At 40.8% G+C, this 21,574-nt stretch overlaps 1 protein-coding gene across 2 annotated transcripts in view; it reads left to right on the top strand.

Moving 5' to 3' along the window:
* Positions 1–6,878, top strand: part of PLD1 (phospholipase D1) — a 131,807-nt gene extending 124,929 nt beyond the window's left edge. For both annotated transcript variants that reach the window (XM_087965319.1, XM_026666465.2), the window contains exons 24-26: positions 536–689; positions 4,580–4,694; positions 4,998–6,878. In XM_087965319.1, coding sequence (XP_087821445.1) covers positions 536–689; positions 4,580–4,694; positions 4,998–5,222 — 494 coding nt within the window. In that variant the 3' untranslated portion in view covers positions 5,223–6,878. The remainder of the gene's footprint in view (positions 1–535; positions 690–4,579; positions 4,695–4,997) is intronic.
* The last annotated feature ends 14,696 nt before the right edge of the window (positions 6,879–21,574 follow it).

The following is a 21,574-nucleotide window of genomic DNA, read 5'->3' as shown; positions in this document are numbered from 1 at the left end:
GTTAGAACCAGCCAAAGTTCAGGAACAATTGAAGACCCCAACTTTTAAATCCTTGCCCTATGTTATATATATTATTTAAAGATCCAGCAGAACCCACCATAACATCTTCCCCATTTATTTTTTACCATAATGCTATCGTGGCCTTTTCTGCCCCAGATTCCATACTGAACCAAAATTGATACAAAGCCCAAATAAGTGGTTTCATCAAATCCTGAATTTGAAAGTATTACTCTAGACATAAACATATTATAAAAACAATATTTTACTTTATTTATTTTTGTATAAAATTGATATAGCCTTCTATCTCACCACATCAACTCTTAGTTATCAAATGAAGTAAGAGCTAACATTTTCTTATAGTTATTGTATTTCAGAGCTTGTTTGTTACCGTGGATCATAATCAGTGATTGGGTAAATTATGGTGGAGACTGTTTGCATCTAGTTATGATGCAAACTGGAGCCTCATGAGCTATTTTAAAATAGTTATTTATTTATCCCTTGCATTTGCAACTCTGCCAATGCTGTGTCTTTACAGGCTCTGCAAACATCAATGACAGAAGCATGTTGGGGAAAAGAGACAGTGAAATGGCTGTCATTGTGGAAGATACCAACATGGTTGCTTCAGTGATGAATGGGGAAGATTTCAAAGCAGGAAGATTTGCCCAATCTCTTCGCCTTCAGTGCTTTAGGTACCACAGCTGACAAAAGGGCTTTGAGAAAAGTAGGAGTAAAACCAATCTACAAAGGATTTCCAGTCATTTGTTTGCCTTAGCATCCACAGAATAGACCAGGGGTTTCAAACTCAGGATATGGCCCATGGGATGCTTAGATCTGGCCTGTGGGCCCAGCCTGGAAACAGCAAAGGACCGGCCCGCGGTGCCTCTGTCAGTGAAAACAGAGCTTGTGAGGGCCACATGCGGCCTTCCTGGATTCCATTTTTGGCTGCAACAGCCTCCTGCAGCCCTCTGCTAGCGGAAATGGGAACTATGGGAGTGGAAGGAAGGAAGGAAGGAAGGAAGGAAGGAAGGAAGGAAGGAAGGAAGGAAGGAAGGAAGGAAGGAAGGAAGGAAGGAAGGAAGAAGATTATAATGAGAGGGAGGAAGGGTCTGAAGTAAGTCCTACCTTAGCACTTGGCCACCATAGGTGCCCCCGACATGAGTGACGTTAAACTTATATACCCACCCTGGCCATGCCCCCTGGGCCTCCCTGAGGTCAAACAGAACCTGATACATCCCTCAATGAAATCGGGTTTGACACCCTTGGAACAGACAATCCTGTGTTTGTCTATTTGGCCAGGGCTTCTATTTAGTTCAGTTCTCATTTGTAGGTTGTAGTCTTAATTTGTATTAAGGTAGTCCCAAGGGTGCTTTTCCAAAATGCAAGTAGACTGTCTTGTTTACTTTTCTGTGAAAGCATTTCACTTCTTATCCAAGTAGCTTCTTCAGTTCTGATCCTTTGGAACAACCATGACCTGAATAATTGAGAATCTCTGTAGATAATGTATTAGGGTCCGCAACTTAAAACCATTTGTTTAGTGACCGTTTTGAGATTTCAACGGTGCTGAAAAAATGATTTACAACTAGTTCTCACACTAATGACCACTGATGACCACAATTTGAGGTTTAGAACCCAGCAGTTATTTACAATGGCTGGACAAGATCATCTGTCCTGAAAAAGGGAGCTTTCTGCCCATTAAGCCATAACCTGGATGAATGGTTTCACCTTTCATCTTTTCATTTTACAACACCTCATCATTGATTCAGCTTCAAAGTCACTTTGCAGTAAATACAGCCTGGCTTCTCCCTATTTTTGAGGGGGAGAGTTTTAATTGTCTTTGTAATAATTGCCTGCTCGTTCAAAGTTCTTCCTTTGAAAAATTGTTCAGAATTAAAGCTGCCACTGTCAGAGTGGGAAAGATAATTAGCAGACCTTCTTAATTTGCCCCTGCTATCTAACTGTGCAGATAAGCAGCAGTGTAGCTGCCATAAAATGAACACGCATTGCAGACACTCTGAAATCTGGGCCTTTTCCACCGCCTACCATAAATGTCAAATCAAGAAAGCCACAGGCATTTGCAGAAGACAGATTGAGAAAGTAAACTAGGAAACTAGGTGCATTGCAATTCAAGCATCACCTCATTTGTATTGTATGAGCTACGACAAGAGCCAGTTTGGTCTAGTGGTTCATGCAGCGGGCTAGAAACCAGGAGACTGTGAGTTCTAGTCCCCCATTAGGCATGAAAGTTGGCTGGGTGACTGCGCCCATCACCAGGAGACTATGAGTTCTAGTCCTCCTTAGACTTGTAACCTGGCTGGGAGTGACTTGGGCTCATCACCAGGAGACTATGAGTTCTAGTCCCTCCATAGACATGAAAGCTGGCTGGGTGACTTTGGGCTCATCACCAGGAAACTGAGAGTTCTAGTCCCTCCATAGACATGAAAGCTGGCTGGGTGACTTGGGGCTCATTACCAGGAACTGGGTTCTAGTCCCTCCATGACATGGCTGGCTGGGTGGCTTTGGGCTCATCACCAGGAACTGAGAGTTCTAGTCCCTAGACATGAAAGCTGGCTGGGTGACTTTGGGCTCATCACCAGGAAACTGAGTTCTAGTCCCTCCTTAGAAAGCTGGCGTGGAAACTGAGAGTTCTAGTCCCTCCATAGACATAAGCTGGCTGGGTGACTTTGGGCTCATCACCAGGAAACTGTGAGTTCTAGTCCCTCCATAGACATGAAAGCTGGCTGGGTGACTTTGGGCTCATCACCAGGAGACTGTGAGTTCTAGTCCCTCCATAGACATGAAAGCTGGTGGGTGGCTTTGGGCCCATCACCAGGAGACTGTGAGTTCTAGTCCCTCTTTAGACATGAAAGCTTTATTTTAATCCAATACTTTCTGGTCTCGGGGCACAACCACCCCAAAGAACTGGCTGCAAGACATCATCAAAAACTAAAATGAAATTAAACCGGAACTCTTTCTTTTGGGAATAATCACAGACCAATACCCCCCCCCCAAATTAAATATATTATCTTACACATCTTGACAGCAGCCAGAATAGCTTTTGCACAACTATGGAAGGGAGTCAATGCCCCACCAGAAAAGCTAGTCATATGAAAAATATTGGAGTGCGCGGAAATGAACAAGCTCACATTAGAAATGAAAGATAAGGAGAATTCTAATATGGGATAAATGGTACGAATGGCTAAAAAAGAGATATAAAGATTAGGAGGAATGGTTTATTGTAAACAAAGTAAGAGGACCTTAAGAGAGTGTTATTGTAGATATCTTTATAATAAGAAATATAAGATATATGTGTTTGTTGATATATATAATAAGACATATAAGATAAGACATATAAGATAATAAGACATATAAGCGTAGGTAGTTATAGATGTATAGAATAAGGTACATAAGTTATATGTATTTGTCGATGCCAAAACATCATAAATATGGATGAGATTCGTATTTTTGAAAAATATAATAAAAACATTTTTTTAAAAAAAAGACATGAAAGCTGGCTGGATGACTTTGGGCCCATCACCAGGAGACTGTGAGTTCTAGTCCCTCCTTAGGCATGAAAGCTGGCTGGGTGACATTGAGCCAGTCACTCCCTCTCAGCTCAACTCCATCTCACAAGGTGGTTGATGTGCGGAAAATAGGAGGGGAAAGGAGTATTGTGTATCTATGGAGATTACGGTTGTCCAGGTCATGATTGTCCCAAAAGCACTGTTCAAAAAGCAAGTGGACTTTCTTGGGGTTTTTTCCTTGAAAATTTTTGCTTCTCGTCCAAAATGAGAAGTGAAATGTTTTCAAGGAAAAAAACAAGAAATTCCAGTTGCCTTTTGAAAAGCACCCTTGGGAGTATTATGTATTTTTCTAACCTTTATAAAGGAGACTTGGTGGCTCAGTGGCTAAGACACAGAGCTTGTTGATCAGAAAGGTCAGCAGTTCGGCGGTTCGAATCCCTAGCGCCACATAATGGAGTGAGCTCCCGTTACTTGTCCCAGCTCCTGCCAACCTAGCAGTTTGAAAGCATGTAAAAATGCAAGCAGAAAAATAGGGACCACTTTGGTGGGAAGGTAACAGTGTTCTGTGTGTCTTTGGTGTTTAGTCATGCCAGCCACATGACCACAGAATCGTCATCAGACAGCTTAGAAACAGAGATGAGCACCACCCCAAGAGTTAGGAATGACTAGCGTGTACAGTATGTGTGAGAGGAACCTTTACCTTTTACCTAACCTTTTTAAAAATAATAAAGGGAGGATTAAAATAAATTAATATACAAATAAGCAAGAGATGGAGTTTACATCATCATGCACATTTTGCCCCTTGGGCAAGATATAAACAAACTCTTGAAACTTGCGAAGAAGTTTTAAAACAAAACAGCCAAACCTTAATAATCACCACCATTCTTTGTTTGGCTTCTGTTGGAGCAGTGTTCTTATATTATATTAGTACCCTTTGGGGTTGTATTTCATCTTCCTGATTTCAAAGTGGTTAACATTATTGACATCATCTACTAGTTTAATTGTGCGTACTTTCCTTTCTTTTTCTTTTTCTTCTTTTGTCTTCTCCCATTCTTCAGGGTTGTTCTTGGCAGCTCAATAGATCTGAATGATATCCAGGATCCTATAAGTGACAAATTCTTTAAAGAAGTGTGGGTTGCAACAGCAGCACGTAATGCCACTATTTTTGAGAAGGTGAAGTATGGGCTTATGTTTCACACTTGTTACTGAAAGGCATGAGTATTGCACAACTCATGTAGAATACAGAGAATTGTCAACCAGAATGTAAATATAAACGTATTTACATGACTTTATTCCAAAAAATCTCAGGAGAAAAAATATCAGTGTCTTGGAGATTCTGAAAATCCTGTTAAACTTCAAAAATTCAATGAGCAGAGATAACATGACTAAACAGTTGGCAAGTTTCTAGTATAGCTGTGTTCTTGGAGAGAGGTCTGTTCTCACATCTTTTTCTTCACTCTTCCTCTTCTCAATTAGGTTTTCCGATGTCTTCCTAGTGATGAAGTCAATAACCTAAGTCACCTGCGGGATTTCATCAGTAAACCCAAACTTGCATGCGAGAATCCCACGAAAGCAACTGAAGAACTGAAGAAAATCCGTGGATTTCTAGTCCAGTTTCCCTTTCGCTTTCTGGATGAAGAGAATTTGCTTCCCTCTGTCGGAACAAAAGAATCCATGGTGCCCATGGAGACATGGACTTAAAAGAGAAATCAGCTTGAATTTTTGTTTCTGAGTAAACAAGACACAGATCTGGTTTGGCTTCTGTTTTCACAAGAACCTGTTGTCATAAGAAGGAAAAGCTGCACCAATCCAAAAGTGCCTTTTGATGATAGGGTTTTAGAGAAAATAACAGCTGACTAGAGGCAGTGTTGGAAATAGCAGATAATGGATAAGTTACGTTCTCAATGATTGCAGGGCCATCCAAGCAACCTGGAAAATAGGAAAAGGGTAATGGAAGATACTTTATCTAAAAGTCTACAGTCATATGTCAAGACACTTTCCATATTCCATGCATGCTCCTACATGTTTGGTTATCTCAAACAAAATCTACAAAGTCTTCGTTATAAGTAACTCGGATAAGATATTTGTTTATACTAGCCATCTTTTATTCTGGACAAAAATTGGTAACCAGTTTTCCACAAGGAAAACCTTGTAACTAAGGTTACTGCTTGTAGAAATTATATTTCCAGGCAAAGTGACCTGCATCTACATTTCTGCTTTCAAAGAAATCCCTGTGTAACAGTGATAATGCCTTGACTCTTTTGCAGGCTCTTATTGTTGTTTATGTCTTTGTAACTACAGAACTTGTTAAGATAAAGTATTTCTTTATAATTCCTTTTTAAATTCTGCAAATAGTATAGCAACTACTGAGAAACACTGCACAATGCCACTTTGGGTTTAACTGTGATCTTTCTGGAGTACGTTATAGAAGTTCTGCATAGATTTTATTTTTTAGGGCTGCATTTAGCAGGAGAAATAATTTGTCCTGCATGTGTCATGTTGGAACAGTATGTGTTGAAGATTTCTGAAGCAGTACTAGTAAGCCGACAGATTTGTTTTGTGTCTTTAATGGCCAAAAAAAGTGTATTGATGTAATCATTTAGCAAAAATCTCTTTATTCTCTTCAAGAGGGACCAATTAATTCTTCCCATCTTGCTCAGAAACACACGCCCAAAGAATTTTTTCTTCTATGCCTATGGTTCAGTGTTCCAATATTTGAGGAGCTGCTGTCGGGCTCTGAGTTCACTGCCACAAAGACAAGGGGGTCAACCTATTTTCCAAAGCACCAAAAGGCAAGACAAGGAACAATGGATGGAAACTAATCAAGGACAGAAGCAACCTAGAACTAAGCAGGAATTTCCTAACAGTGAGAACAATTAACCAGTGGAACGGCTTGCTTTCAGAGGTTGTGGTTTTCCATCACTGGAGGCTTTTAAAAGAGACGACCTCTTGTCTGGAATGGTATGGGGTCTCCTGCTTGAGCAGTAGGTTGGATAGAAAATCTCCAAGGTCCCTTCCAACTCTGTTATTCTATTTTTACTTCCAAACAATCTATGAAATCCTTTGGTAGAGGCTACTCAAGCCCTGTTTTTCAAGCCCTGCAACAGTGGCTCAAGTTTTATTATTTTTTTCACAGATGCAAGAGTCTTACATTACAATGTAGGTATGTTTCCTGTCTGCACACAGCAGGAATCCATGCCACTGATTTGGCAGTTGTGATTGGAAGGAGTGTGAAACCTGAAAAAAAAAAAAAAGGATAGGAATCATATATATTGTTTCATTATAGATTGTTCAGCCCTGTGCTTGTGAGATTCTTCCCACCATCATTCCACAATAAATTGAAGTAGAGAAAAGAAACATGCTACTAGAGTCTAGTCTTTGAACTATTCAGTCCCTAGCATTTCAAGGTCAAAGGGGATTAAGATCTTTACCAGAAATCCCAAAGCAGTTTTCTTAAATCCAGAGTCCTTCTGTGTTGGGCTCTGATTCCCTTCATCCTCAACCAGCATGGCCAATCAAAATAAACAAAACTAACTAAATGAGATATAAATTATTGTCCTGCTTCCAAGTTCCTGTTTCTTAGAAAGTACATGAGAACATATCTTGGGATCATTTGCCTAGACTGTAATCTTGAATTCAGTCTAGTCAGATTTTGATCTCTCTGAGGACCTTTCAAATGTTACAGTGTTTCATGTTCTAGCATGAGTGATATTTCAGATCTTGTTGAACTACAAAGACTAGCAGCATGGCCAAGATGCTGGGAGTTGTAGTTATCAACCTTTGCAAGATCATTGGACTTTGTATATTTGCCCCAAATATGATTGGTTTAATGCAACATGCTTAACTTATTTAACTTATGTTTTGAATTGTATAGCATTTGAAAACATAGATTTAAAAAGGCTGGATTTTTACTATGTGTTAAGCAACAAAAAATATTTAACTGAAATTAAAGCTGGCCAAGCTTAGCATGCTGCATGAATGGAACCAGCCTTTAATTTAACTAGTTAGGTATGTCTTGTAAAAAGCCCATGAAATATTTCAGATCTAGACTGTGCTTGTTTCATTTTCTAGCATGAGTGAGATTTCAGATCTTGCTGAACTATAACTGCTAGCAGCATGGTCAACATGCTAGGAGTTGTAATTTGTCAACCTCTGGAGGGTATTTTCTTCGGCTTTTAAAAGACTGTGACAAGGGTTTTATAGTTTTTCCCATAAAGCCTTACTGGCCCTTCCATGTTCAGTTTAAGACCTGCATAAGCAATTTCATAAGGCGTAGAACAGCGCCCATCAAATGAGAACCAATATTTGTCATGGGTAGACAAACTGCCCAGTTTAGTTGTTAGCATGCTTGGTGCTTCATGCTGCTAATTAGTAGTAAGGGTGGAAATCATAATCATCATTTAAAACAAGATATTATGTTGTGCTTTAGATAATTCTTGCAGCACAAACTTTAAAGAGAATACTTGTCTAAATAATTATAACTCTATAACTCTACAGTCTTCTGTACATTGTTCATTAAATGTATACCCCATCTTTTCTCAAGCTCAGGATAGCATACATAGCACTTCTACAATTTTTTCTTTATAGTAATCATCATGAGAGGAGCTACCCAAAGTCACCCAATGACTTAAGGTGGGTTTATATCTGGATGTCTTCTCCCTGATCCTTATCCAACCCTTTAATTGATATGCTATATGATTACTCAGAAGAAGTTTGTTTCAAGTCTTTCCATTATTGCTATTTGCAATTAACATTTGGGATCAACTATCCTGCCCCCTTATTAGAAAATCTGGAAGAAGCACATCTAACTGATGTGCAACATTTCAATTAGAATTTCACTTTAGCACCTTCCTTGCATGAAATGCACTTTGTAGATCAGGCATGGGAAACTGATCTATTGCAAATGTTGGATTTCAACCATTATCAGCCCCTTGCAACATTGATAAAAGTTAACAGAAACTGTTTAGCAACATCTGTTTAACAAAATCTGGCTACAAGTTCTCCAGTTGCAGAAGTGACAGGCACAATATGTGTACTCACCTTGGAGTCCTGATTGGATGGAAGAAAACTTGGGACTTTGTATGTTTGCCCCCAAAATGATTGGTTTCATGGAACTTGCTTAACCTATTTAACTTATTTTTTTACTTGCATAGCGCTTGAAATCATAGATTAATTAAAAAGGCCGGATTTTCATTATGTGTTAAACCACAGGAAAAAATGTCTATGGAGATTCTCAGTCATCAGGTCACGGTTGTCCCAAAGGTGCTTTTTGGAGAGGCAACTGGACTTTCTGGTTGGATGACAAGCGAAACATCTTTAAAGAAAAACCAGAAAGTCCAGTTCCCTCTCCAAAAAGCACCTTTAGGACACAGAATTTTTTTTTAAAACTAAGATTAAAGCTTCCCAAGCTTAGCATGCTGTGTGAATGGAACCAATCTGTAATTTAACTGGTTAGGAGTGCCTTGTAAAAAGCCCATTAATTATTTCTGGTCTAGATTGTGTTTGTACTCAAGTACTTTGCTAGAACTGCTTATTTTGTTATTTTGAGAATGACTGGCAAATCATTGTATCAGAAGAATATCAACAAATGCGCAGACTCAAACATTCACTACATGAAATACAGATGATCTAAAGCTGGTTTCTCAAATGTGTAAATGACCTGGATATAACCATGGGTAGTATATTATTTAACTAGTGGAAGATGAATAGAGTATCATTGACCATCCATAAATTAGGGAAGTTATCACTTTGTTACAGTGGGGAAAATGTCTTGCATTTTTAGAATAATACTAATCATACACTTCTGCACATAAATTAACAAATGCACTTTGTACAAAATTGGATCCTTTCACACACAAATCTTTTTAAGCTATATTTTCTAATTCTTTTATATTCTTATCAGGCCCAGGAAATTATCATACCAATTAGTTCCTTCATTAAACTCCATCGTCTTCACTCTTGTTTATGGCCTGCATGAAACATTACGTACCAAAATTACATAAACTGTAATAAGGCTGGTATCAATAATGGGCTTTTTTGCTATGCTTTTTGCTACTATTCATCCAGTAATAGCCTTTTGCTGTGGGGAGCACCAGAACTGCCCTGACTCCATCCTTTAGGAATGCTAAATTGACAAGAGAAAATGTGATTCTGACAAGTCAATTTTCTCATAAGCTGCAATATCTGTTAAGAGATCCATTCTAGTTAGGACAATACAACCTTTATGGTACATAACATGAAACCAATACAGTTAAAATATATCTTCCAGAGCAGCCTTCTCATAAGAGCTTTGTCTTGTCACAATATTGTCCAAAACATGTCAGATTGTATTATGTTGGTCACAGTATAGAACCTTCTCAGCTATGGCATCAGTTTTATTCAACTTTATCCTGTGAGGCTTACTTGACCTTCATATTCTGCATTCAAATGAGGAAATGTGCGTTTTTGATATGAGTCACAGTTTTAGCCTCTTTTTATAGTTTAAAGTGGCTAATGGTATATTCTGGTTCATGTGCTGGTCTGTATCATTCAGTGTTAAGGTCTTACTTTTTAATCGCTGAATGCTTGTGGCATTGGAAAATCCGTATATGTAGATGCGATCAGGAACTAGGAACGAAGGGATATACTGGGATGAAACAGAGTTGTGCTTTGTTCACATTTCTACTGATGTTAAAACTTCCAAGACCTTCAAAGAAGATTATCCCAATTGCTGTAATTGCTGAGACTTTATTGCCTGATGAATGAGGAACCCATGAAGTTGAAGGACAACACTCAGTATTGATTGAAATAATCCTGAACAGAGTCTGAATGAAAGTCAGAAACTACTGGAATTTAAGGTTTTTTTTTATTCTTTTCCATTTGACCTTTTAAGAAGAGAAGAAAAAAAGTTATTTCTCTCAGTTGTCACTAAGTCTTTTATTTTCTCAGTATTGCGTTTTCCTAAAATAGATGTAGTCGCTGGGAATAATTGTAATTTATTTGTCTCCATCCTTGACACTGAGATAATGGGAGAAAAAACAACATTAGCTTTTTAATTGGCCAGTCAAGCTGCTGTCACATCAATGAAGTGTTGTCTAGGTGGCAAAAAAGCTTGTAGTTTTACATCTTTGGAAGGGTTGGAACAATTTTATGTATTTGTGCAACACTGTGAATATTACCTTCTGTGAAGGATACATAATTATCTTTTTTTTTAATTGCTAGCCTCGCTAATGTCTGCTTTCTCCTTTCTTCTGTAACTGGAAATACTTACATGTTTATCAACTGAAAAATAGAACTTGAATATAAAATATTGGACCCATTGCATTATATGTCTTCATTTCCAAAACTCCAATCTCCTTTCACAGTGGACGAGGTGGAATACCTGTCTTATTAAAGTGACAATTCCTTAACCCCTTGTTTTTCAACCTTAGCAACTTTAAAGTGTGTGGCCTCCCAACTTCCAGAATTCCTCAGCCAGCCTGTAAGTTGAATTCCATACATCTTAAAAGTTGTTAAAATTGAGAAAGACTGCAGAAAGTTGGTGCCTGCAGATGCTAAATTCAGTAACAATGATAGGAAATAAATGTTGTTTGTAGGCAGTAGGACCTGGAATCCTCAGAAAGTCAGCACAAACTGTTTGGCAATGTCACAAAAGTGGCTAGGGACCATGCAAAATAGGGTTGGTTAAAAACTAAAAAGCAAACATTAAGACAGCAGCAATTGAACTAGTGCTATCTTCTAGGAAGATCTATAGGAAGTTTAATAGGGAATTTAACCTTCTGACACCAACATGAACATTCCTTGTAGCTCTGAGATCCTCTCCACTCTATATTAAGTTACCATGCTTGGAATTTTAAGGAAGAAAGCTCCCATTCATTCCAATCAAGCTTTATAGCATCAAGAGACCTTTGGGGACACGCTTTTTCAATTGGAAGACTTGAAAGGCTGGGTTAGGAACAGATTATCTGTTCTGACCAAGACTTTCTGAGACTGCAATTAAGCACATGCTTAGTTAAAACAACTCTTGTTTTATTTCAATACTGGGAATTATGTTCATTCCCAGCCAGTAATGATCCCAAACAGTCCCTTCGAGATAAGCACCCACCTTTCTTTCCTTTGAATTGCTGCCAACAACTGAAGTGCCAAATGAACTATAAAAAAACCAACCGAAGTACAAAGTCCACACAGAGCTTCAAGGTTTAATCTGAACAGAGCGAATGACTTTACTTCCTGCAAAGGTTTCTCTACCTTTGCATGTCCTTTATACCTTATGGGAGGGGCAATCACCTCCAAGCCTTACTCCCGAGTCACCCCTTTTGTCTCAGCTGCTCTTACCTTCTAGCAGCTCTGCATACACGCACACTGGGAATAGGCTCCCCTTGTTCCTCTGCCTTGCTGCTGCCAGACTCCAGAGGCTCCGGAGTCAGCGCACCACTCCCAGATGGCTCTGGCCCCATCTCTGCATCAGATGCAGGATCCTCCGAGTCCTCTCCAGACTCCCAGGCTCATTCCCATTCTTCCCCATTGTTCAATTCCACTGTCCAATTCGTGCCGGCGAATCACAATATTATGGGGAAAAAATTACGTGGGCGCTAAGAGATGAACAATGACTTCATGGCACATAATCAGCATGTTAAATTTGCCTCGGACCAGAGTGGTTCAAGGATTAAACAAATGTCATCATCAAAGCAATTCATGGGAGATGGTTGTCCTTGGAAGTTCTCCAAAAGAAAAAAGAAAGAGAGAAAAAACAAAGAAAGAAAGCAGATTTGGACTTGAAGAAAAAAACAGACTATAGATCTGAAATATTTTTTAAAAAAAATCCTGGAAAAGGCAATGACAAACCAGTTCTGTAATGTTGCCAATAAAGCAGCATGGCTATTTCTATGTAATCTAGGGAGTGTCAAACTGGCGGCCCGTGGAGCGCAGTGGTGGGATTCAAATTTTTTACTGCCAGTTCTGTGGGCGTGGCTTGGTGGGTGTGGCAGGGGAAGAATACTGTAAAATCTCCAGTCAGAGGTGGTATGTGTTGGTTCTCCAAACTACTCAAAATTTCCACTACCGGTTCTTCAGAACTGGTCAGAACCTGCTGAATACCACCTCTGGTGGACCAGATGCATCAGGTGCAGGCCACACCCACCCTAGCTCTGTGAAGAGAAAAAACATCCGTGATGGCAACGTGACGCAATGAGTTTGACACCCGTGATTTAATCCATGTTCAAGATCAGAGCATGACTTTACCTACATGTATTTAAAAAAATGATATTACACTTAATATCACCTGTTTGTAATTGTAAACAAGGTTAAAAATGTACAAGTGGCTTCTGAGGGATACTAAGCCTAAAGCTGTTATCACATTTCAAAGTTGTTACAACAAAGTTTAGGATCTTTTTTTTCCCAGGCCAGTGCCTAAAATTGTCCATTTCTCCCACTTACTGAAGAGCTGACAGATTGTATCACAAATGAAGAAAAGGAAGAGAAAAGCAGGGTTGAAAAAACAGACAGTGAGTGGAAATGGCTGCCAATCAACAGTCTTTAATCCTTGACTGCTGCAGTGACTTGTTTTCCAATTAAGTATGTGCTTGCTTTGTGCAGATTTACATGATTATGACTGCTAAGAAAAAAAAAGGATTATAATTGGTTCTAGTCAGAGCCCATTATAAGAAATGGGCTGGAAACAGATTTCCAACTTCTATGCTTGCTGTTTAAAGGCTGCAATGAAGCCAACACTTAGCCCAGCTGTATACCACATAGTTTCAACAACTGTTTCCTTGATTAACCATATAATGACTGAGTAGTCAACCACCATAAAAGAAGAACAGAATTAAGATCTTGATTATTTGAAATGCTGTTTGCTCTTGGTATCTTAAGAATTTGTTATTAAAGACCTAAAACCCAGTTTAACATATCAACAATAAACATTTGGAGACTTAAAAAAAATTCTGGGAACATTTCATAAAACATGATGCAGCTAATATTAAAACATCAGAAAGATGGGTTTTTTAAAAATCTTAACTTTAAAATGTATCATCTGTGAAAGATCAGACCAAAAATGGATTTATTCCAGCATTCTGCTGCCATAGTGACTAACCATAGACAACAGGAGGCCCCAAAGAACACACTGAATTGAATTTGTAAGGATAGTAGCATTGTTCCAAAGAAAGATGAATAGTAAATTTATTTTTAAAACCTTAGCTTCAGAGAACATGCATGTATCCGTGGTTTCATATCTATGCAACATTTTGTGTGCATGAATTGATATAAATTCATGTAAATTCATATTTACAGATATTGGAACTGGACATAAAGTATGAAACAACCCCTATATATTAAAAACTGATGAAGAACTGGGAGAAATGTTAAATCCCACTGATTTAAATGGTTTATATAGGACCATCTGGAATCAAATATATGTAAGCATATGGGGACATTGTTCACATATAACCAAATCCAGCAATATTCAGCCATGCATGATCATCTATAATGAGAATTGGAGATGTGGTAAACTTGGTTTGAATAGTAAGAAACACCATTTGAAGTAAAAGGGGGCTAAAATATTATCATGCTTTTCCAGATTTCTGTTACAGGAGGATTATCCACCCCAAGAGGAAATGCAAGAGTGGTCAGCATGTAATTTAATAGCAAAATTAACATACTTTATTGTATATGCTTGCTGGGAAATCTGGCTTCATTTGAACTTCCAAGCATTTCATTAGGAAATGTTTTGTGACTTAACTGGAAAGATCTGAATTGGCAAAGAGCTTCTCATTCATAGACACATATATGAAAAAAACCTGCAAATTGGTTGCAAGATTATGCTTTTTCCTACAGCTAAGGAGAGATTTTGAAAAGATTATATGGATTTCAACAATAAACAAATAAAAACAGATTGTTCTGTTGTCAATAAGACCAGACTGAAATTCAGACCCAAAGTGGCCATGTTGTTCCATATTTGATGTTTTCAGCTGATTATTATTTTTTAATCTCACAAAAACTTTATGTAACAGAAATAGCATTAGGCTTATATAGCATTCCATATTGCTTTGCAACACTCTCTAAGCCAGTGTTTCTCAACCTTGGCAACTTGAAGATGTGTGGACTTCAACTCTCAGAATTCCCCAGCCAGCATATTGCCCCCAACAATCTAGATCTTCATTTTACCAACCTCAGAAGGATGGATGGTGCGGCTTTGCTCCGCATTAGGAAGGCTTCTCACTCAGTGGTCGAATGCATCAAGAAAGACACCAACGCAGGTTCTATCTTGGGTGAGCTGCCCCTATCATAAGCTCGGGGAAGCTCTTTTATTAAAAACACACAGTGATACGTGACAAGCGGTGAAGTCTATCCAATCATTAAGTTACATGAGTAGGAATATTAGTGCACACATAGCAACATCCAATCACAGTTACATGGTCAGTTTAAAAGGTACTAAGTAGCAAATCAGCGCTTACATTCCAGTTATTTGCCCATGATGACGTGTTTGTTGATTTATGTTCTCTGTTCCTGATACGCGCTTTCAACCTATGTGAGGCCTAGCCTGTACCGAAACTGTGGAAACTAATTTATTACTGCATCTCCTCTGTTTTAGTTTTATAGAGAGAAATTTCTTCTGGATCTTCGTCACTGCCCATGCAAAAACTCGTGCGAGCGCACGCATCAGGGTCTTCTGAGGGTATGACTTTGTACAGAGGTTCCTTTTCCCAGAGGGCATTAACCTGTGCAATGGCGTGCTTTTCAGCTAACAAGGATAGACTATTGGAGATAGTGCGAATAAAAATTGGTAATACACATGGAAGAATAACGCATCCTGCAGCAATCATACCTATGAGAGCTACTATAGCTTGTAATCCTGGTAGTTTTGGAAACCAGGAACTAAAAATATTTTTAAGATCAATACCTTGCCATACTTGATTAGGATTGTAGGTTAATTGTCACATCTCAGTTGTTAATTGTGCTACTACTTTGCCAACTTTATCAATTTGAAGACAACAATTCATAAGATTGAACCTACCACACACCCCTCCTTCTTTGGCTAGTATGTAATCTAAAGCCAAGCGATTTTGGTAGACAGCTGTGCGCAATTTGTCTGTGGCAGTTGCTAGAGTGTTTAGAGCTTTGTCTATATGTTGCCAGCTAAATCTAAAACAGCTTGTAAGCGAATAATCCTATTAATCATATATATGGGGGTTCTATACCCATAGGACCCGTCTTGGGCCCAAGTAGCCACGCCATGGTGCAGACGATTCTTTCTGAGCTCCAGGTATCCCCTGTATATTCTGATTGACAGGGGAAGCCTGCAAAGGCATTATCGGTGTTTCTTTTCCTGCGGGATAATGTATCATACACAGGGATGCCTAGTTCTTGCTTAATGGAGATCGGGAGGAGGAAAAAGGAAGGTCTTATCCACCCCAATACACATGACCCTTGCCAATCTGCAGGAAGGGACGGATAGGCTAGGTTACCACAAATCCAATACATGTTATTTGGGGCTGTCCAAATTTGGGAAGATGTTGTGTCATTGAGATAGGGGAGGAGGGAGGTGTTGAATTTGGCAGGTGTGGTGGTAGCATTGTCAGGTGCTGTCCAAGTCTGGTAGGAGTTATCCCATGTACCTAAGCAAAGGAGGTGTCCTACTGGAGTGGACCCATTTCAGGAAAAGCAGTTTCTACCAATTAAGTTGGTGGTAATTGTCCAGATAAGTGGATTGGAAACTGTTCTAGCTGTTATGTTTCCTACAGAAGACATGTTGTTGAACAGTGATGGTGAGGCTTCCAAGGCTTGCCATGGCCATTGTTCTCCTGTGGTGGTTCCCCACAGACAAAACAATTGGTTATTGCAAGTTGTTTTGCAATTTTTTCTGCCATATCCATGAACAAGTTTTTTGCAATAACACTGGTATCAGGGGCTTTATCTAATTTCTTCAAATTATTATATACCGACCAGCCTAATGATGTTTCCTTACCTTCATATATGATTTCGGTTTTTATGGTAATGTAAGTGTTTGGATCCGATCCTGTGCCATCAATCCCTATACCATAAGTATCCAAGGCAGGGTGTTGTCTGGAGATGGTGATTTCTACCTTGTTGTCTGTGGTAGACCCTGATATTCGTTTGAAATGTGACAGATGATTGCAGCCTTTGTACCCTCCCCCAGTATAATCACAGGCACAAGACCAACCCGAGCACTCGATGGAATCTCCACAAGGGATCCATTGATTGGGGTTCCCTATGGCCCAGTTTATGGGTGTAGGACACAAATATTTATGATTGTGAGCATATGTTGTTTTCCAGTCAACCGACCCGCATGAATGCCCCCCTGGTTTAGAACAAGCAACACAAACATCAAAGGTTAAAATAATTGGGTTAGTACCGTCCTTGAGCACGGTGGTGTGGTTTAGGTAATAAAGTTTTCCCTCCCCCTCAGGATCAGATCTGCCAGAGGTTCTTGGAAGGTAACGTTGAGACGAACAGTTGTCTTGGGATCGTAGCAAATGGTTTTTGAGTTCATCTTGCATAGATGGTACATGGTCCCGTTTTTTTGGCAAGTTTTTCCGGTAGGAAGGCACTTCTGCGGTTGTTGGGTATGGTAGATGAGAGTTAGTTGAATGAAGCCTGCTTGTGTGGTTTTGGTCAGGCAGGGGGTGCAGCCATCTGACACGCTGGTGGGATTCTGCGATCTCTTAACCCGGTGTAGAAAGGGCGGGGCTGAGCATGAATGTCAGGCTGATTCGTGAATTGTCTGTGATGACGATGGGGTGAACAGGGTCTGAGGACTGTCCATGAGTCATAAATGTTACGTATGGAATCATAGAGGCGTCGACCAGAGCAATAATAGGCAGTGGCAGTAAGACGAAGTATGAGGAGTGTAGTTCGAGGAGGGCGTTCAGAGGTGTTGATCTGGAAAGAGGCATTGCTGGAGATGTGGAGCCATGGCTGAGGGAGTGTCGACCATCTGAGATAGGGGGGAAAAATGTTCCCAGATGCAGTGCAGGTCAGCAGGAGGGGAGTACCTGGCGTAAAGTACGTCACTCGAGATGGAATGGAAACCTTGGAGGCATGTGCAGCAAGAAGGAGGAAAAGGGTCGGCAAGGCAATGAGACGAATCATGATGATATGTCTGCAGGTGGTGATTTTTCTACTTTGGGGTGGTATGGTCTGACGTGCCGTCCAGGAACCCACAGGACACGATCTGGAAGCTGGATAGCTGCGTAGCCGCAACCCCAGGTGATGAGACCAGCAGGGCCCTTTCAAGTAGGTCTGGCAGTTGGCGGTAGTATACCTGTGGTTTGGGAGAATCAGGGGAAGGGGGAGGAAAAATGTCGTTCCGCTGCCGTCATAGCAGGGGTGCCGGAGAGATTGAGGAAGTTGAGAGTATAAAGACAGAGATTAAGGGTGTCTTGCATCGCCGGGAGGCCAAGGGCTTTTTTCCCTTTGATCAAATGTCGTTCTAATGCTGTTTTTAGCATTAGGTTAGCTCTCTCTACCAGGGCTTGTCCTTGACTATTATAAGGAATCCCAAATTTGTGGGTAATTTGCCATTTAGCGCAAAATTCTGACATGGCTGTGCTAGTGTATGCAGGACCATTATCTGTTTTTATTTCATTTGGGCATCCCAACGATGCAAAGGTGCGAATGCAATGATTGATGACATGTTTAGAGGCTTCTCCTCTTTGCGGGTAGCCATTATGAACCCTGAATAAGTATCAATTGTGACATGCAGATACTTCCAGGGGGCAAATGGAGGAAACTGAGTAACGTCCATTTGCCATATTTCGCAGGCTTTCAACCCGCGGGGATTTACCCCTAAGGGAATGGAATGGGCTTGTTGACTACAGGTGGGGCATTGCTGTCTAATGGCTGAAGCTTCGGCCATAGTGAGGTTGAAATGTTTCATGAGAGCTTTGGTGTTTTGATGGAAGTATGAATGGCTCTCCCAAGGAGTCAATGTGTGTGATGTCATGATGCCTGCAGCCCCTTGATCAGCCACATCATTGCCTTCCTGGAGGATTCCTGGGAAGGGTTGGTGGCTGCGAATGTGTGCTACAAAGAGTGGGTGTTGACGCTGTGCAATAAGGTGTTGCAATGTAACAAAAAGAGAGAGAAGGTTTTTATCAATAGCGGGAGAGAGGTAAGAGTCGTGAATAGTAGAGACTATTTGAGTAACATATAGGCTGTCTAGGATCAAGTTGAGGGGTTCATTAAAATTCTGGAGGACTAATATGGTTGCAGCAAGTTCAGCCCTTTGTGATAATGTCTGCACAGGGGTGGTTTTAGTGTGCCACACCCCATTCCTTTGCCAAGCGCATGCCCCTCTTTCCCTACTGCCATCAGCAAATATAATCAAGGCATTGACCAAAGGTCCTTTGCTGATGGGAGAGGAGAAAGAGATGGGTATTGTCCGAATGATTTGAAAATGTGGATCAGCGGGCGGGTGGCAGGAAACTAGTCCAGGCCAGTCGGCTAAGGCAAACTGAATTTCCTGGGAGTTTTGGAATAGAGATTCCCATATTTGTAGCGAAAAAGGGATATAAAGTGTGGAGACATCTATTCCCATAAGTAATTTTGCACGGCTCCTGCCTTTTATGATCAATTGAGCCAATTGAGCTGATTTGGAAGTAATAGAGCATCGTGGCGTATGGGAAAGATGGATCCACTCTATGATGTGGAGTTTTTGGTCTTTTTGAGTTACTGCTGCGGTCATAAGCCTCGGGGTGGCTAAAATGACCACATCTAGAGGAGTATTGGCAGCAGCTCTATCTACCCATACCTTTCGGATATTTTCTTCTATTTGAGTTATTGCTTGAAGCTGAGGTTGCTGCAAGGATATTATGTCAGCAGGCTTTTTCCCCCAAGTAAGGGCTTCAAACAATGGAGAAAGAATATCAGTGGTTAAAGACAGGAAAGGTCGGGCCCAGTTTATGGTACCCAGATATTGCTGAAGTTGAACCAAGGTGGGTTGAGAAGGTAGAGACAAAGAGGGAAGTGAAGGATAGGCAGTAGTTGAAAGCATTTTATAGCCCAGATATGCGTACGGAGTTAATACTTGCACCTTTTCAGGTGCTATGTGCAAACCTCCTTTTGCAAGGACGGCTTTCAGGAAGGAAAATGAAGTGAACACCATACCCGGTGGCCCAGGAGCGGCAACAAGGATATCATCCATGTAGTGATACACCAGAAATTGTGGAAAAGCAGAACGATAGGGTAGCAAGACATTATTTACATAGTGTTGACACATGGTGGGGCTATTGAGCATACCTTGAGGTAAGACTTTCCACTGAAAGTGGGAGGAGGGAGAGGAGTTGTTTAGGCGAGGTAAAGTGAAAGCGAATAAGGCACAATCTTGTACATGCAAAGGGATAGAAAAAAAGCAGTCTTTTAAATCAATGACCATTAGATCAAATTTCTCAGGGATGATGTTGGGATTTGGAAGACCACATTGTAGCGCCCCCATTGGTTTTATAATTGTATTAACGGCCCTTTAATCATGTAAGAGCCTCCATTTTCCTGATTTTTTTCTTTATGACAAAAATGGGGGTGTTATATGGACTGACAGATGGTTCAACATGCCCTTTGACAATTTGGTCCTGGACAAGTGATTGCAGGGCCTCTAGTTTGTCTATCGTGAGGGGCCATTGGTCTACCCAAACAGGTTCTGTGGTTTTTAATTGTAGCCGCAGTGGAGTTCTAGCAAAAGATTCCATTAATCAATAATGAGTTTTGTGTTAAGTTGAGACATAAGATCACGGCCCCACAGGTTAGTATGTAATGGAAGAACCAAGGGTTGGAGGTAGGCAGTGTGAGAAATATCAGAGGAACTCACCGGTAGCCAGTGTTTGCTACGGTGGGCGTGCTGAACTCCTCCCACTCCCCGAACGGCTGGGGCAGTTTCCAAAGGCCAATCGTCCGGCCACTCAGCCGTTCGGATGACACTTATGTCAGCTCCAGTATCTAAGAGACCCGAAAAGACTTTGTTACGGATTGTGAATTGTAACACAGGCCTGGCATGTTCCACCGTTTGATGGACAGTAAATGCCCAAGCATCAGCCGTTTTAACAGGCACCGGAACAGCGGTTGCTACTAATTCTCCCTTGCTAAATTTTGTGGGAGTATTCCCAATTACTGCCATGGCCACTGATGAAAAGTCATCAGAATCTCTCAGAAACGGAGAAGCAATGATTCCCTTTGCCATGAGGTCTCGGATGGGATAAATTATGAGGGGCGTCATGGCAGGAGGGATCGTTTTCAGGCATGTGGGGAGAAAGTAAACAGTGCCTGGAATGTCAATCTCCATATCTTCTGAGGCAATTAGTTGGAAAGATATGGAGTCAGCCTTTGGAGCGGGGCTGGCTGATCGCCCCTCCTCTAGTTTCCCTGTGGCTGAGAAATGTTGCTGCGACACTGGTTTGCCCAGTGGTACCTTTTCTTGCACCTTGGGCATACTGTTTTAGGTTTGGTGTTGTTTTGTGTATTATCTCTGGCTCTGCATTGTGCTTTGAAATGGCCAGGTTTCCCACAATTGAAGCAGTTTCCGGCTGGCCTGTTTTGAGAATTTGCTTGCTGCAAGGCCATGGCCAGATGCTCCATACTGTAAGAGACAGTTCCCACAATTCTGCAAGCCTTTAGATAGTCCGAGAGGGAAGCCCCCCCTCGGGCAGATAGAGGCTGCAGAATCCTCTTGCAATCCTCATTTGCATTTTCAACAGAAGCTCTTTACGGGCTTCTTCATTTGAGATTTGTCTCTGAATGGCTTTCTGAAGCTCCTCTACAAACTCAGCATAAGGCTGATGTGAGCCTTGAGTAATTTTTGAAAAAGATCCTACGATGCCAGAGGTAGGATCATCGACCTTGTCAAGGGCTTTGACCGCTATGATACTGATAAAGGCAAGAATACATTGTGGGAGTGCCATCTGAGCTGTTAAGTCCATATATCGCCCCGCACCAAAGATTTGATCCGCTCTCGCGGCCGCGCCACGATCGCGGGCAAATCTTTCAGCTTCGGCGCGAAAGTCTGACTCCCAAACAACATACTGTGGTCCAGTCAGTATCATACGGAAAAGATCTTTCCAATCTTGGGG

This window comes from Notechis scutatus, chromosome 4 (genome assembly GCF_049901735.1).
Source record: "Notechis scutatus isolate UNSWTSFEM ecotype Mainland chromosome 4, rNotScu1.2, whole genome shotgun sequence".
NCBI lineage: Eukaryota > Metazoa > Chordata > Lepidosauria > Squamata > Elapidae > Notechis > Notechis scutatus.
Note: the sequence above shows the minus strand (reverse complement) of the source record. Positions and strands in the feature narration are given on the sequence as shown.